Source organism: Vidua chalybeata, chromosome Z, assembly GCF_026979565.1.
Source record: "Vidua chalybeata isolate OUT-0048 chromosome Z, bVidCha1 merged haplotype, whole genome shotgun sequence".
NCBI classification, from domain to species: domain Eukaryota; kingdom Metazoa; phylum Chordata; class Aves; order Passeriformes; family Viduidae; genus Vidua; species Vidua chalybeata.
In genome coordinates, this window is record NC_071570.1 from 74351354 (window position 1) to 74365864 (window position 14511).

Consider the following 14511-nt stretch of genomic DNA (forward strand, 5'->3'; position numbering starts at 1 on the left):
GGAAGGAAGGAAGGAAGGAAGGAAGGAAGGAAGGGACTTTTTTTTCTAAGAACTGAAGCTATGATGACAATTACCCCACCTGCTGTACCACAAAAAGCTCTTTTTACAGCTATCTGAAGAAGTTCATTCCACTTATCGTGATGATTTTCTGGCATTTTATCTCCTGCTATTTCTCATGCATTTTTTCAAGTATCTCATAAGCACACTTTTAATTTAATGCCTGCACATTCTGTATCTGCAGTCCCTGCTCTTTTGGGACATTATTTTGAGCTATTAGTCATGTGGCAACACACAAGCTTTTTCCCATGATAAATATTATTTTTAAGTTTCATTTTTCCTCATTGAAATATGACTAAAATTTTATTTGGGGCAAATCAGTTTCTGGGGGAAATCTGCACCTTTCTGCATGAGCAAAATTAATTTAGTTGCTAGAGAAGTGGCAGTGATAGCTCAAGGTACTGCAGTGTCTTCATAACTTCTTAAATGCAAGTGAGTTTTAGAATACATAATTAGGGGGATTACATAGCTAGATAATTACATATGTGGCTTTTTGCATATGTGCATATGTGGATTTTTGCATATAGTTCTGAGTTTTGTACTTTGCAAATATTACTCAGAAGATTCAGAGGGGATTCTGCAAAACTTTAATTGATTATTCTCAGTATCATCCTTTACTTCTGGAAAAAAAAAAACCTGAAAATTTAAAATATTTATCTAAAGGGGTTAATAAAATTGTTTTGGTTATAAAACACCTGAAGCAGCCTAGGGATAAACCAGAGGATGTCAGTTAAATCAGTATAAGTCTGTAAGCTCTCCTCTGCTGCAGCTGGAGTGACACAAATGTGTCTCTCTACCAGACACAATTTCAAACAGTGCCTACAGAACATGAGTGTTTGTTTAACCATAGAATCACATAATTTTTTTCTTTCAGTAGCATTTTTTTGTCTCAATTTTCTTTTCTGCTTTGTTCTGTTTTCCCCTGGAAAAAACTGGAACATTTGTTCTGGAAAAATACTAATTTGTTTTTAGAAACACTTGGGGTTTTTTTGGAAAAGACACTTCTGTTGGACAGTGCTTGAGAACAAAGGTTTTAAACCAACTACAGCTAAAAATAGATGCCTTGCTGTGGTAATGTTACTCCACCACTAAAAATCAGCAAAGGGAGACATATTTTTGGCTGTAAGCTACTGCCACAAACTCCATCCTGTGCTAAGATGGTAATATTGCTGCAGAATTAGTTCACTCCTGACAGGGTCTGTATGTAGTCAGAATAAATTGAATAAAAAAAAAAAAGTCAAGAAGTCAAGCAATTTGCCTAAAGTGTGAACAAATACTTGTCTGAAGAACATTTTGAGTTAATCCTTGATCCTGTCAGTAGGACCAAGTGTCCACAGCATTTCCCAAGGACTCATGAATTTAACAATTCAATATTTAACCAGACATGTGACTGGAAACTCACTACAAGCCAGAGTAGTGAATATATAAGTAAGCCCAGAATCATTTCACTCACCACTTTCAAGAAAAAAAAAAAAGCAATGGTTTAGAAAAAAATCCCACAACGAAATACAATCAAAAATCTCAGTGCTACTCCGTGTACATATAGGCACATTCTTTGCTGCTATTTTGGCAAAAAAAACCCCAAAAAATTACATCAAATATGTGGAAATTCCTTTTCTAATGCCAAAAAACCTCCCACTGAAACTATGGGATTCCTGCTTGATGAGGTGCTACGTGTAAAATCCAAGAGTATGGTTTGAAGTTAAAAACTATTATTTCTTGTTCACTCTTGGAGCTAATGATGGGTATCAAAAAGGCAATGAAGTATAGCAGAGGTGATACCTAGGCAGGCAGGGACTACTGGAAAACACTCCTGATCAGGAATGAAATTCCAACTGCTTTTCTCCTCCTCAGGAAGTAGAAAGTTTTCATACTGAGTTCTCCTCATTTAAGAAAAGCAGTAATAGGCTTGTCAGAAAAGTCCTAAAGAACTGACCTTTTTTTGGAAGAAAAAATTAGTCTGTAAAGAAAGATTGATAACTTCAGCAACGTGTTCCCAGAGACAACACAAAATAGGCACCAGCCACTCTGCACACATCCTCACTTGTGGCAGGAAAATATTCTGAAAGACACCAGTGGGTATTTTGTATACTATTAATCAAATTTATCACTTAATTACTTCAAAAAACGAAGAAGATTTAAAAAAACTGACTGGATTAGCAAGGATTAATCCACTCATTAAACTGAGCAAAAAAAAAAAAGACCATTGAAAATTCCATACTAAAAAAGTTGCAATCTGGACACATTCAGAAAACTTTGTTACAGAAAAACACTTTCCTGAAAAAAATTAAGTCATATTGCATCACCATGTAAAAGACAGCTCATCTTGTCTGCAGTAAGACTTTTTAAAGCTTTCTCCACATGTAAACAAAACCTCTAAAAGGATTCCTGTTCTTCACAACAGAAGTATGAAAAACTACATTGTACCTATGAATAAAATTCCTTCATTTCTCTCATGAATAAACAAAGAGCTGTAAGAAAGCTGGAAATGTGTAATCCCTATGTCTAGATCTGAGACGTCTCCTTGGATACAATGCAAAAACAGCAGGGAATGTGTAGGCATCCTCTGAGCAGTATTTAATGTGAGGGCACTGTTCCTTGTATCTATGGAAGTCTAGAAAGGAATGTGGAAAGAGAAATTATTGTCCTATAATAAGTCTTTCTTCAGGAAGAGCCAGCAATAGTGGCCTAAAGACCATTTGTTAATTCAGTTTTAGCTTCTTGTGAAAATTTCTAAGTGTCAAGTTTCAGCTCTGTTGGATATGGAGTTGGTGGGGTTGGTTTGTTTTTGTTTTGAGAAAAGGAGAAGTGCACAAAAAAAGCTTGAATTTATTAAAATTACTTTGTTATTAGTTTTGCTTTCATATAAGGCATCACTGCTGTTCTATTTTAAATACAATTGATATGAGATGGTGTATAACCTATTCTAAAAAGCCCTCCACATCACCATTTTTGCTTAAAAAAAAAAAAAAAAAAAAAAAAAAAAAAAAAAAAAAAAAAAAAAAAAAAAACTAGTATTCTAATATAGAAAACCCCCAACTGGTTTAGTTAAACAACAGATCTACCGGTTTGGAATGAACTCAAATGTGTTCTGAAGAAAAATAATCACCAAATTATACAATGACCCAGAATCTGCAAAGTGTTATGAAGACATTGCGATACCTACTATCCCCACATCCCCACCACAGTTCTGCTCTCAATCACCCCATTGGAATTACTGTGGTGTAATTACACTGGGGAAGATGATATCAGGATCTGGCCACCTTACTCAGGGTTTAACACTTCAGTCACTCCAGGCACAGGAAGAACGTGGCTGCCTCTGCAGCAGGTTTTATGAATAATACAGAGAGTTTGGTCATTCAGGATGTGAAAATTACTCCATTCAGACCTGCTTCCCTGGGAAATGAAGTTTAGAACATGACAATTGATAAGGAGACAAGCCCAGCCCTCCATAAAGGAAGGCAAAAAAAAAAAAAAAAAGAAAAAAAAAGGAGATTTTGCATTTAATAAGGTGAGAAATTTGTAATTTCTCCTGCCCATGTGAGGCCACTTTTGCTGTTGCCTCAAGATCCCACAAGAAATTAATTCAGGTCAGCCTATCTGCAAGGCAGCAGCTTTCCTTACAGTAAACCTTGGTTTGAAATAGGTTCTATAAAGAAACCATGGCTTTCAGTAGCATGTACCCTTCATTTGTGGAAAAAACAAATGGTGATTTCAGCACACAAAAGGCAAAGTCTCTTCCCCTTCAGCAGAAGTCTCTCTAACACAATAAACAGCAAAACAGGCACACCAAAAATTGCACGTAGCACGTGTGTGTATACCACAAGTAACGGTGTCCAGAGAGATTTATTTGCCAGCGAGCACAAATAAAACATCTTAAAGGAGAACAATGTGGGTGCAGACGAAGAGAGAGATGCAAACCTGGACGCTGCAAACTTTTAGGCTGTCTCTTGCAATGCCCGGAAGAGGCAGAGTGAGGCTTGCTGATCCTGTCCCTCCTCTGCTCTGGTCATCCCAACACCCCCAGCCCCTGGGGCAGAGCCAGCACCTTCCCTCCCTGCACAGCACCAGCACATTCCCACTCTCCCACGCAGACACCCCCCTCAGGAGTTACCAAAAACGGGGGCTGAACAAGGGGACGTGGTCACTCCCTGCGACTGAGCAGAGGAATAAAAGTATCAAGGGATAAGTGTCAGGAAGAAAAAAGACCTATTCAGGCTAAAGACAATGCTGGCAAGAATAAACACGGGTATAAACTGGCCAAGGAGCAATTCAGGCTAGATATTAGAATCAGGCTTAAACAGAGCCATGACGATCTTTGACAGCCCTCCAGAAGGAGCTGTGAAGACAAGAAGATTAAATGAATTTTAAGGCAAGGCCTAAGATGGACCTGAAAAGACTCTATTCTGCCTCCTTTGTTAAGGTTTATGACTATGACTCATTACCATGCTGCATTTCATTCAAATTTCACATGCCCTCTCACACTGCTAAGACAGAAATATGCATGTCAGAGAATTACATGTTGAAACACAAAGGTTTGTAACCTCTTTCCATAAAATTCCACATCCACGAAGCACAAGTTCCTGCAATTTTGTTCTCTTCAAAGCTGGAGGGGACAAGAAACCAGACAGAGCTGGTGTGAGTCCCAGGGTCCAACAAACACTTTGAAACGTATTCAGTAAATAAAGACTTTTAAATGTCTCCAAAAAACACAGGTGTGCAAATTACTCCTGATTCAGACAGGAGTTATGTTTCTAGCATCCCTTCAACCACTGTTAAACAACACCCCCACAAGCATTTTTCAGCTCATAAAAGCTTTATGAGCTGAAAAGTTCCTTCAGGTTTGGATTTTTTTTTTTTTTTCCCCTTTCCCAGCTGCTGAACCATGACCTGCCAGCCAGCACCAGCAGCAGCCCTCACCACTAGGAAACATCAGAGCTGTGAGGGCATAACAGGGCACAGAGTGGCAAATTCCGCATCCTCATGGAGAAAAACAAAATCCTCTGTCCCATCTGATGCCTTGGGAAGCCGTGCATGTAGTAACACCTCACACTGCTGGGGTATTTGGCTTCCTCACTCTCATGATTCCAAGGGAAAAGCTCCTGGTTCCACTCCAGTGGATGAAGGTCCCAGGCTCCTTCCTGAAACGCACCCTTTTTGTAGCATAAAAATGGATGTTTCCTCATGTGTGAGGATATTTTTCTCATTAATTGAAACACCTCCCTGAGATCTGCCCATGGGCTGTCAGAAAAAACAAGTCTTATTACCCAGATTAATTTGTGCACCTGCCTCACGTTTGCCCACATGGGAGTGTGTGGATTGTTTTTACATTTTCTCAATGAAAACTGCTGTATTCCTACACAAATAAACAGCTTTATCTGTCAGCTCTGTGTTCTTTCTTATCAGCCCTAGAACACGTCCTCCAGAATTCAAATTGAGCTTGACCTTCCACCAGGCCTCCAAATTACTTCTGTTTCCATGCCTTGTTTTGTTGTTGTTTTTTTTTTTTTATCTAAAAGAAAACTTCCTTTGTGAGGGCTTTCATTGACTGCAAGCATGCATTTTAAAAGGTAGGAGTAAAGCTATTTAACTCTAGGATAAGAAAATCAGTCCTCTAGGAGAACCTTCTCCTGGTCTAATAAATGTAAAGTCTTAGAAATGATAATATTTAATAGCACCTTCCAGTAACTGTACTACTTCATATTAAGAGGGATGTGTGTATGACACAGAAAAATATCTTTGCCTCTTTATTTAACTGAATTTAACTCCACACCTTTCGAGTGCAGCTTCAGCCTGCAGTAATAATGAGGAATAATACCCCCTGAAATTCCATACATCCATAACAGATTCCATATATCAACAGCACATTCCAGCCCAAAGGCTTCAAAGCTCTTCAGAGAAGTTGGTGCCAGTCTGGTGAGGGTTTGAGAGGGAGGAGAAAGGCACAAGGAATCCTTCCTGCCTCTCCTTCCACCTGTGCTTGGCCACAGGTGAGCTCACCTGAGCCAGGGCTGCTCCCACCACCACAGCCTCTCTGTCCTGCTGGATGGAAACTGCTAAAAATATCTCAAAATCTCAAGAAATTACACATTTAGCACAGACCTTCTCCTCCACGTGGAATGTAAAACGCTGCTCCTGCCTAACAAAGCCTAATGGCACCTCCATGGAGCACTTAAATATTATTGTGCCCACGCTGTGGATGGCAAATGGAGCTGCAGGGAGCAATATTCAGCTGTGTAATAGCAAGGTTTTTATTGTAATTGAGTGATAGGAAACAAAACATGGTGCTGAATTTCTGCTGAGCCCTGCCTCACTGTTAAACTGTTGCTTCTGGCAAAAGCTGAATAACAAGGAGGTGAAGAATGAGGGGGAAAGAATAATCTCATAAATAGTTCCAGGACTTCTGCAAAACACAAAAAGGAAAATACATTCGTTTATAGACAATGCCATCTATATATAAGCTCTCATTATAATTCCTATTTGAAACTGTTATTTCTTGAAGGGCTTTGGTAAGCAAGCTGTCCTTTCTTAGGACAGCTTTCTTTGGCACTCTTGACTTGAAAATCAGTGAAGGCCTTTGTTTATAACCCTCACCCTTAACTTCATCTAAAAATGCTAAACTATGTTACCTTGAAAACATGCCAAAGGAGGAGAAAAACCTTTGTTTTATCAGAGATGTAATGATGCAAACTGCATTTACAGTTTCGGATCAGCTAAGAATAAAAAGCCAGAGGTACAGTTTATGTAGTTCTTTATGATAGTGGATCAATTCTCAAATAAGGGGTGATAGAATAGGAAGTTAAACTACATCCTAGCAAAAGGCATATGTTGGTAGTATTTGCCAAATTCATTCTTCTTCATTACTCCCTATAGGCATTTTCTTCAGCACAAAGAAAAGTTTATGGACTAAGGAACAATGAGGGGAAACTGGGACTGACAGGATTTTTCAGATGTTGTCTTTCGTTTCTGTAGCAATAAAAGAAATAAATCCAAGCCCTCACAGAGAATAAATCTTTGGCAGTTCTAACTGAATTTGGGGAAGTAGGTAGAGGGTGCCTTTAGTCTGTGGACAGCTAAGTGGAGGAATTCCCACTGCCAGGGCCTGAAAACAGAAAAATGAAGAAAACTCCTTTTTAAAATTGCTCTAGACACATACGGCTCTCTGTGTTTAAAGAGAACACAATGCCATATGAAGAATTTAATAATATTTCAAGACAATAAACTTTTTTTTTCTCTCCTCACAGACTAAATAATTCTTAAAGGCAGATTTCTAAGGATTTATAAGTTTTTGTCTGCTTACAAACACCCTGACACATATGCACATCTATACCTGGGAAATGCATGCACAGCTTTGAAAGTTTGTGAAGATGAAGAAGACAAACCCTGAAGAAAATTTGTCCCAAAGACCTGATCACCCAAAGCAGAGTGAGAGCAGCTATGAAGAGCATCTGCACACTCTGTCCTTCACATAATCCATTTTGAACCAAATCCTAATTTAATGAAACACAGCACCCACACTAATCTGGAAAAAAAAAAATGTAAAATGAGGCTCTTCTCTATGTATATGTAGAGAAATCCTACCTCCACACCCTTTCAAACCATCCTACTTCTTTCCATCACCTGGAACATGCAGCTGCCCAGCACAACCCATCCTCCTGTAGGAAATAAACTGTAGCAAAACTCAAAAATCTAATAGGAAAAAAAAAGGTCACTATCACCTAGTCCAGCTACTCATTATTAAGTAAAATTAAGTGAATTTCCACAGGTAAAAAAGGGTTTAATATGTGGTTAAATCTTGCCTTCAGAAATTACCCTTCTGCTCTGACTTACTGGACTTGTATCATTTAATGGAGACTCTCAAGGCAGTGGTAACATATAAAGACAAAATAATGGTAATATACCACAGAAGCAAAAGTTTCAGAACTATCATTTTCTGAAATAGAAGGCTAAGCTACTATTGCTATAACTTGTGCAGATTTGCATCCTGTAAACATAAAGCAGGATAATAAGCACAATGTGAAAAAAGATTCCAAGCCAAGGTATTACATGTCCAAACAGGATATGGCACATCTCAAGGAAAAAGGCACTACTGGTTTTTGATTTTTTGAGTGGAACCCTACCAAGAACAAACCTGACAAAACCATCCAAAAGACTCCCATAAATTATGAATTCTGCTGGATGAGTTCTTCAGAGGCACGGAGGTTATGGCCAAGAACCAAAGAGAAAACAGTTTCTGACAAGACCATTCAAAAGACATGCATGTAGTTAAGGTATATACCAAAAAAAAAATCCATTTTTTACTGTGTTCCTTCAAAAAAAATAAAATAATTATTATGCAACCATAAGTCAATTAAACACAATAAAACATTGGACCTAACAGAAATTTTGTGCTTTGTACTGCTTGTCAGTTCTTTTACTTTTTCTTTTAAAATATAATGTTTTACCTGACATCTTAAATAATAGTCAGTTGACAGGATTCTTTCATGCACACCCTTCAACATTTGCATTATGGAGACATATTCATCATCAACCCCAACAGTTCATTGCTGCTTTAGAAGTTTCTGTTCTGGATACCCATGGAATTGAAGCTACATACACATGTACAGAACCATCAGCTAAAAAATGTGGCAGAATTAAATATTGCATCAATTTGCACCGCATATTCCCTAAGATGGATTTTAAAAATGCTATGATGTGCTACAAAAAAAGAAAAAGAAAAAAAGCCCATTCCTCCAAGTCACAGGAGGCAGTCGAGTGCTTTAACCATTTTTTAGCTGACTACACTGTACATGGCATTGTTAATTGCTACAGACCAATGGAATGTTAAAATAATCTGGTGCTTCGTTTAGGACTAGTAATGCATGGAATGGAAGCTGTGAAATTAAAATGCTTGTTTCACAGACAGCTGGAGTTAAATTGGTGACTTGACAACATTAAAAATGAAAACTGGACTGTAGCCATCATGACTTTTAAAAAGAAATAAAACAGTTTCATATTAATTCTTACGTAGAAATCATTCTTACCACACAGCATATAAAAAATACATTTCTGAGGGGCTTTTAACGGACAGAAAAATAGACCTACCAATATTCAGTAAGCTGCTGTCTAGACAAAACTGGTACTTTGAATCCTTCAGTGATCCAAGAAACATCTCCAGCATATTCTAAAGCACACCTGTTTGCCACGACAAACTGTCCACTCTGATGGACTGCGGGTCTAAAAGGCAAAATCTTACCTGTGTCATTGCCTGTGATTTGAATAACATACAATCTTATGTCATTATCAGGGTGTGAAGTAGAAGGAGACACCTCCTGAGGTTGCAAGGCCTCTGTGGCCTCCCTCACTTGGGGTGGAGCAGTAGGTCGTGCCACTGCCGTGGCAGTTGAGGCTGTGAAATATTCCTTATCGATTTCTGGCTCCAGCATCTTTCCTGGCAGATCATCCTCAGCAGTGGCTTTGCTGGGAGAAACAGATTCATCAATTATGATGATGTCATGGCTTGTTACCTCCTCTTCTTCCCCGGGGAGGATGCGTGGGGACTTTTGAGTGACAAAAGGCTGGGTTGCAGATGTAGGCTGAATTTTGTCTACAGCACCAAGGGAAGGTGTTGTCATGCTGCTGAGAATTGTTGCTTTATCTGTTGCAGTAGCTGCAAATACAGCTGGCCTGGTTTCCTCAGGTTCTCTAGTCATTCCTGAACCTTCCGTAGCCTGGCTTGGAGAAGCTCCCAGAGTCAGGTCAGTAAGGCTTTCCACAGTGGAATGTCCTGCTGGCATTGTATGGGAGGGTGGCACAGAATCCCAGCTCACTGCATCATCTTCCTCCCTGGTGGGGGCTCCTGGGCTGTCCTGTGTCTTTGCTTCGGTTCCAGCAGTTATGGGAATCACCTCAGTGACCTCCTCATCCTGATCAGGAGCAGTTCCAGCTGTTGGAGTCACCGTGAGGTGCAACCAGGTGCTGGTTTCCTCAGGTGCCACAACTCCTCCATGGTCTGTGAACGTCACTGCAGGCACAGGTGCCTCTGTGGCCGGGTAAATCTCCTCATAAGCTGAGCCTGTCTCATCCTGAACTGCTGTTTGGGGCCATTCAGATCCTGGTGACACCTCTGGTTCATGTGTGTGGGCAGATGTCACAGAAAGCGTGGCAGTCCTTGGTTCCAAACCTTGGTCCAGTGTGGAGAGTTCTGGGAACACCTTGCTATGTTTTGCAGTTGTTTCTGTTGCTTCTGTATGAAAGACATCATCAAAAGGAGTCTGATCAGTAATTGTCATATCTCTAGTGACCTCACTCTCTACAGTAACTGGAACTAGGGAAGCATCATACTCCTTCTGTGGAACTGCAGTATCTACCTTTGTTACACCTGTAAATTTAATAGTTCCCTTTGTCCCTGATGTCTCATCTCCTTCATGCTCAGTTACCCCCACAGCTGTGGGCACAGCACTTGGCAATACAGTTACACTTGAGGAGCTAAAAACCCCTATGGTTGCACTACTTTCTTCCACTGGTATTTTGGATACTGTGGTCATTTCCAAATCCGAGGAGCTGCTGGTGTGGGATACACCTGTAGTGTCTCTACTCTGACCAAAATCAGCTGATACCATTTCTTCATCCCTTGTGGTCTCTGCTGGCTCCCTGCTTGTCTCAGCTGCATCTGTGGCTGCTGAAATTGGAGCTCCTGGATGCACTGTGGATTCTACCATGTGCCCTGGAGATGATGTGGGCTCCATTCCAGAGAAGCCATCCTCTGTAGCTAACTCAATCACTCTTCCAGTGTGAGATGACTCTTCTGTCATATACCCTTCCTCTTTATCTGTTGGCAGCCACGTGCCAGAACCTGGAGGGCCCTGTGTGATCTTCTCCCTTGCAGAACATCCCTCAGATTCGGCAGCAACACACGGAGGAATGGCAGCTGTGGAATGAGGGACCTCCACATCTGCTGTCCTCATTTCTGGCTGGTTTGTTTCCTCCTGCTCCTCTAAGACAGCTGATGCTTCTGTCTGCTGGGATGAGGGGATCAGAGACACGGTGCCTTCCCCAAAGCTTGGCAAGGCATCGGTGCTTCCTGAGATGGCCCCAGACTCTGTTTGATCAGCAGCTGACACAGAAAAGGATACAGGTGTTCCAGATGCCACGGTGGGCTGCACATCCCTCAGGTCCTCTCTGCTCCCTTGAGCTGAGGCCTCGCTGTCAAACGCTGTCGCAGAGCTAAATTTAACCCAGGGCGTTGACTCTTTCACTGCAGAAAACTGTCCAGTGGTTACTGCTTGCTCATCTAAGAGTGTCTCTGATGCAGCAGGCACTTCTGATCCTGGGGCATGACCAGTAGCCACCCCAGAATCTGTGCCAGGCACAGCGGCGTGCATGCTCTCACTGCCCTCCCTCTCTGCAGACTCATCAGTGAGCCAAGCTTTAGGGATTACCACAGTTGTGAGTTTCTCGTCAGATTTTGCCTCCATTGATTTTTTTGTGGGGTGGGCACTGTGAGACACATTCTGTTTTGTTAGTGAATCTGAAGTCCCTGTCCTGGCAGCCTCTCTCCGAGAAGTCTGTAAAAAGCTATCTGTAGCTGTCCTCAGAGGGCCCACTTCTATTTGCTCAGTCTGATTATCAGCATCATGCCCTTGTGCATTTCCCGTTTCAGCATCTTCCCAAAAACCAGCGGAACTCTTAGCTACAGCTGTGCTATCCTGAAAAATTACAGAGGTCAAGAAAGCGTCCTCAATGCTTTCAGACCTACCTTGTTCCTCGGGCAACTCTGCCTCAGAGTAAGTGTGATCCAGTTCCAAATCTGGGGCCGTGGTGTCTGTTAGCCTGGGTGAGACACCGTATTCAGTCCTTCCCAGTGGGTCATAAGTGAATGTTTTGCCGTCAGTGACAGTCTGAGGTAGAAGGGTGGTTAAGGGAATGTTCTCCATGAGCACCTCCATCTCCCTTTTCTCCTCAGCCACGTCAGTAGTCATTTCTGCGTCTTCTTCAGACTCTGGGGTTGTTTCCTCCAAAGAAACTGCTTGGGTGGCAGGCACTTCAGTGAGCGGAGTCTCAGAGATGGGAGGCTCGAGAGGAGCTCCAGCAGGCGACGATTTCACGCTGTCCGTTCTCAGGGCTGTCACAGGCTCGACGGTCGGAGGCTCTGTTGTGACTTTTTTAGCTTTAAAAAAAAAAAAAAAAAAGGCAAAACAAAGAAAGGTACAGTCAGTACACGAGCTACTCTGGTTCATTAGTTTGAACATTCCCAACAAAAACTAAATGCCACGCTGAAAAATAAGTGCAAATTTCAAAGGCTTTAGGCAGTTCTTTGGAGCGTTGAATGACATGCAACAAAACACTGTAAAGCTGCAGAACGCCTAACTTAAAGTCAGATGAAGTGAAAAAAAATGGCAATATTCATCATATTTGTGGTTTATATAATTATCCCTAGAAGTCCTTGTGTCACATGAGTGACCATCAGCCTGCCAGGTACTGATCTGGGGACATAAAAGTTTATTTCAAGATAAATAAATGAGGAGAGCCATAAGTTTTTTCTTCAAAGCTTGATGCAGATGTATAAAGGGAGTGAAATAATGCTTTAGTTTATTTTCAGCACATAATTACAAACTGCAAAAAGGAATCCTCACTGCAGTAGAGTGTGCTCAAGCAGCAGGATGGAGCATGCCACCAGAAAACACTGCTGCTGCCCTGCCTTTAAATTATGCTGGGAGAAATTTATTGTCGGGAAAGGTGAGAATGTTGAATCCGGAAGATCATAAACTTAATACTACTAAAATGATGTTGATCTTTTGAAAACACTTCAAAGATGCACATCTGAAACTCCTCCATACACAGAAATGCTTCCATGGGAGTGCTGAACATGCAAAGGCAAAGTGCTGAACCCTCTTGATGATGGGAAAGGTGAGGGAGTTGCTATCCTAGATGAACAGGAGGCACAAAGAAAGGTCCTTCCAGTGAGCCAAATAGTGATGTTTTAAACAACGTGGTGGCCTTGCTGCTTGTCTACTCCTTTTAGCCCACATTTCCATGCCATCTGAGGAGGAAATGTGTGCTAACACTGCAAGGTGTGTCAGCAGATTTTAAATTCCTGGAAAAAGTGAGTGCTCAGAAAAGAGGTTTTCCTCAGGAAAAGCCCAGGTTGGAACCATCTTCCCTTCTGCCAGTTTTGCCAGGTCAGTAATCTTCAGAAGGACAATGGGAACAGATGGGTGGAAGATGTGAATGTCTTAAACCCATGTAAACTGCTAAGTGACTGAGAGTCAAAAGCCTTATAAAGATGCAAATACAGAGCAAAATACAGCTTTTAAATCACACTAAGCATACAAAGAATGTATTGAAGGTCTGAGCTTATGAGGACTCACTGTTTACCAGACAGACATGACTACATCTAGAACTTCTTGCAAAATAAAATCCTGGTTATCTAGTAATAGTTCAAATAACTCTCTTCCCCTTGCACAGAGAAATCAAAACAGTTACATTATTTTACAGTTTATACTCAAGCATAAGCAACATGCAAGCACAAATCAGGCTTTTTCACATACCCATGGCTAATTGGGTGCCCCTTTGATAGCTGCTGGTATGAATTCTGCATGTGCTACTCAGGGTCACACAAATATTTGTTCAGTTTCACACACTCAGCTTTGAAAATGCCACCTTTGCAAGAGACCTGTTTGGTTCACCCTGGAGCAGGAGGGACTGGTCAGAGGATGACTGCTCAACATCTCTAGAAGAACACTTTGGAATTACAGAGTAGGAAAATGAGGTAAAAGGGTTTATATTTCAGCTTTCCTGAGCGAGAAGTGAAAGTGAAAAGGAAATTGTGAGGGCAAGAAAATATGACGTCGCTATGTTTAGAAGTGGTGTTGTTCTTTGCCAGCAGAAAAAAAAAGGAGCAGATTTTTTTCCCTACTACAAATCAAAATTTTTTGTGGCTTTAGCTACATATATATTTTTTTTAATTTATTTATTTATTTTAAGTTAAAATGCTTTTTCCTCCCCTCTCTGCTTGCACGGGGCTGGTTTAAACCACACAAGTTTTGCTTCACGGCTTGGGAAAAGAAGGATGCACACAAGTGGTGTGCACTGCTGAGTGGTAGCTGTTGAATCTCTACCAAAGAATTCATCAGTTTTCCTCAACAGCTATTTTTTATCAATCTCTGCCTTCTAATCACAGGATGAGTTTCCTTAATGTGGATGGAATTGGTTTTGCAGCCAACACAAACACTCACTCAGGCCCCAGCTGCCATACTTTGAGTGACCATCAGGATCACCCTCTGAATAAATATGAAAACGTTAATACCCTCTAACAGAGCTAGACAAAAATGAGGGAAATGTGGGTAAACTTTTTAAATCTGTGGGAAAAAAAAAGGTAAGTTTATTTCATCGCTGCTGGGAAATCGTGTTCACTTACTCACAACCACTTACGCAGCTTCCAGATTTCCAAGAAATGCTTGGAAGTCCCAAGAG

At 40.9% G+C, this 14511-nt stretch overlaps 1 protein-coding gene across 1 annotated transcript in view; it reads right to left on the reverse strand.

Moving 5' to 3' along the window:
- Nucleotides 1-14511, reverse strand: part of VCAN (versican) — a 101302-nt gene that overhangs the window by 43103 nt on the left and 43688 nt on the right. Inside the window, exon 7 of the mRNA XM_053969042.1 lies at nt 9293-12205. Coding sequence (XP_053825017.1) covers nt 9293-12205 — 2913 coding nt within the window. The remainder of the gene's footprint in view (nt 1-9292; nt 12206-14511) is intronic.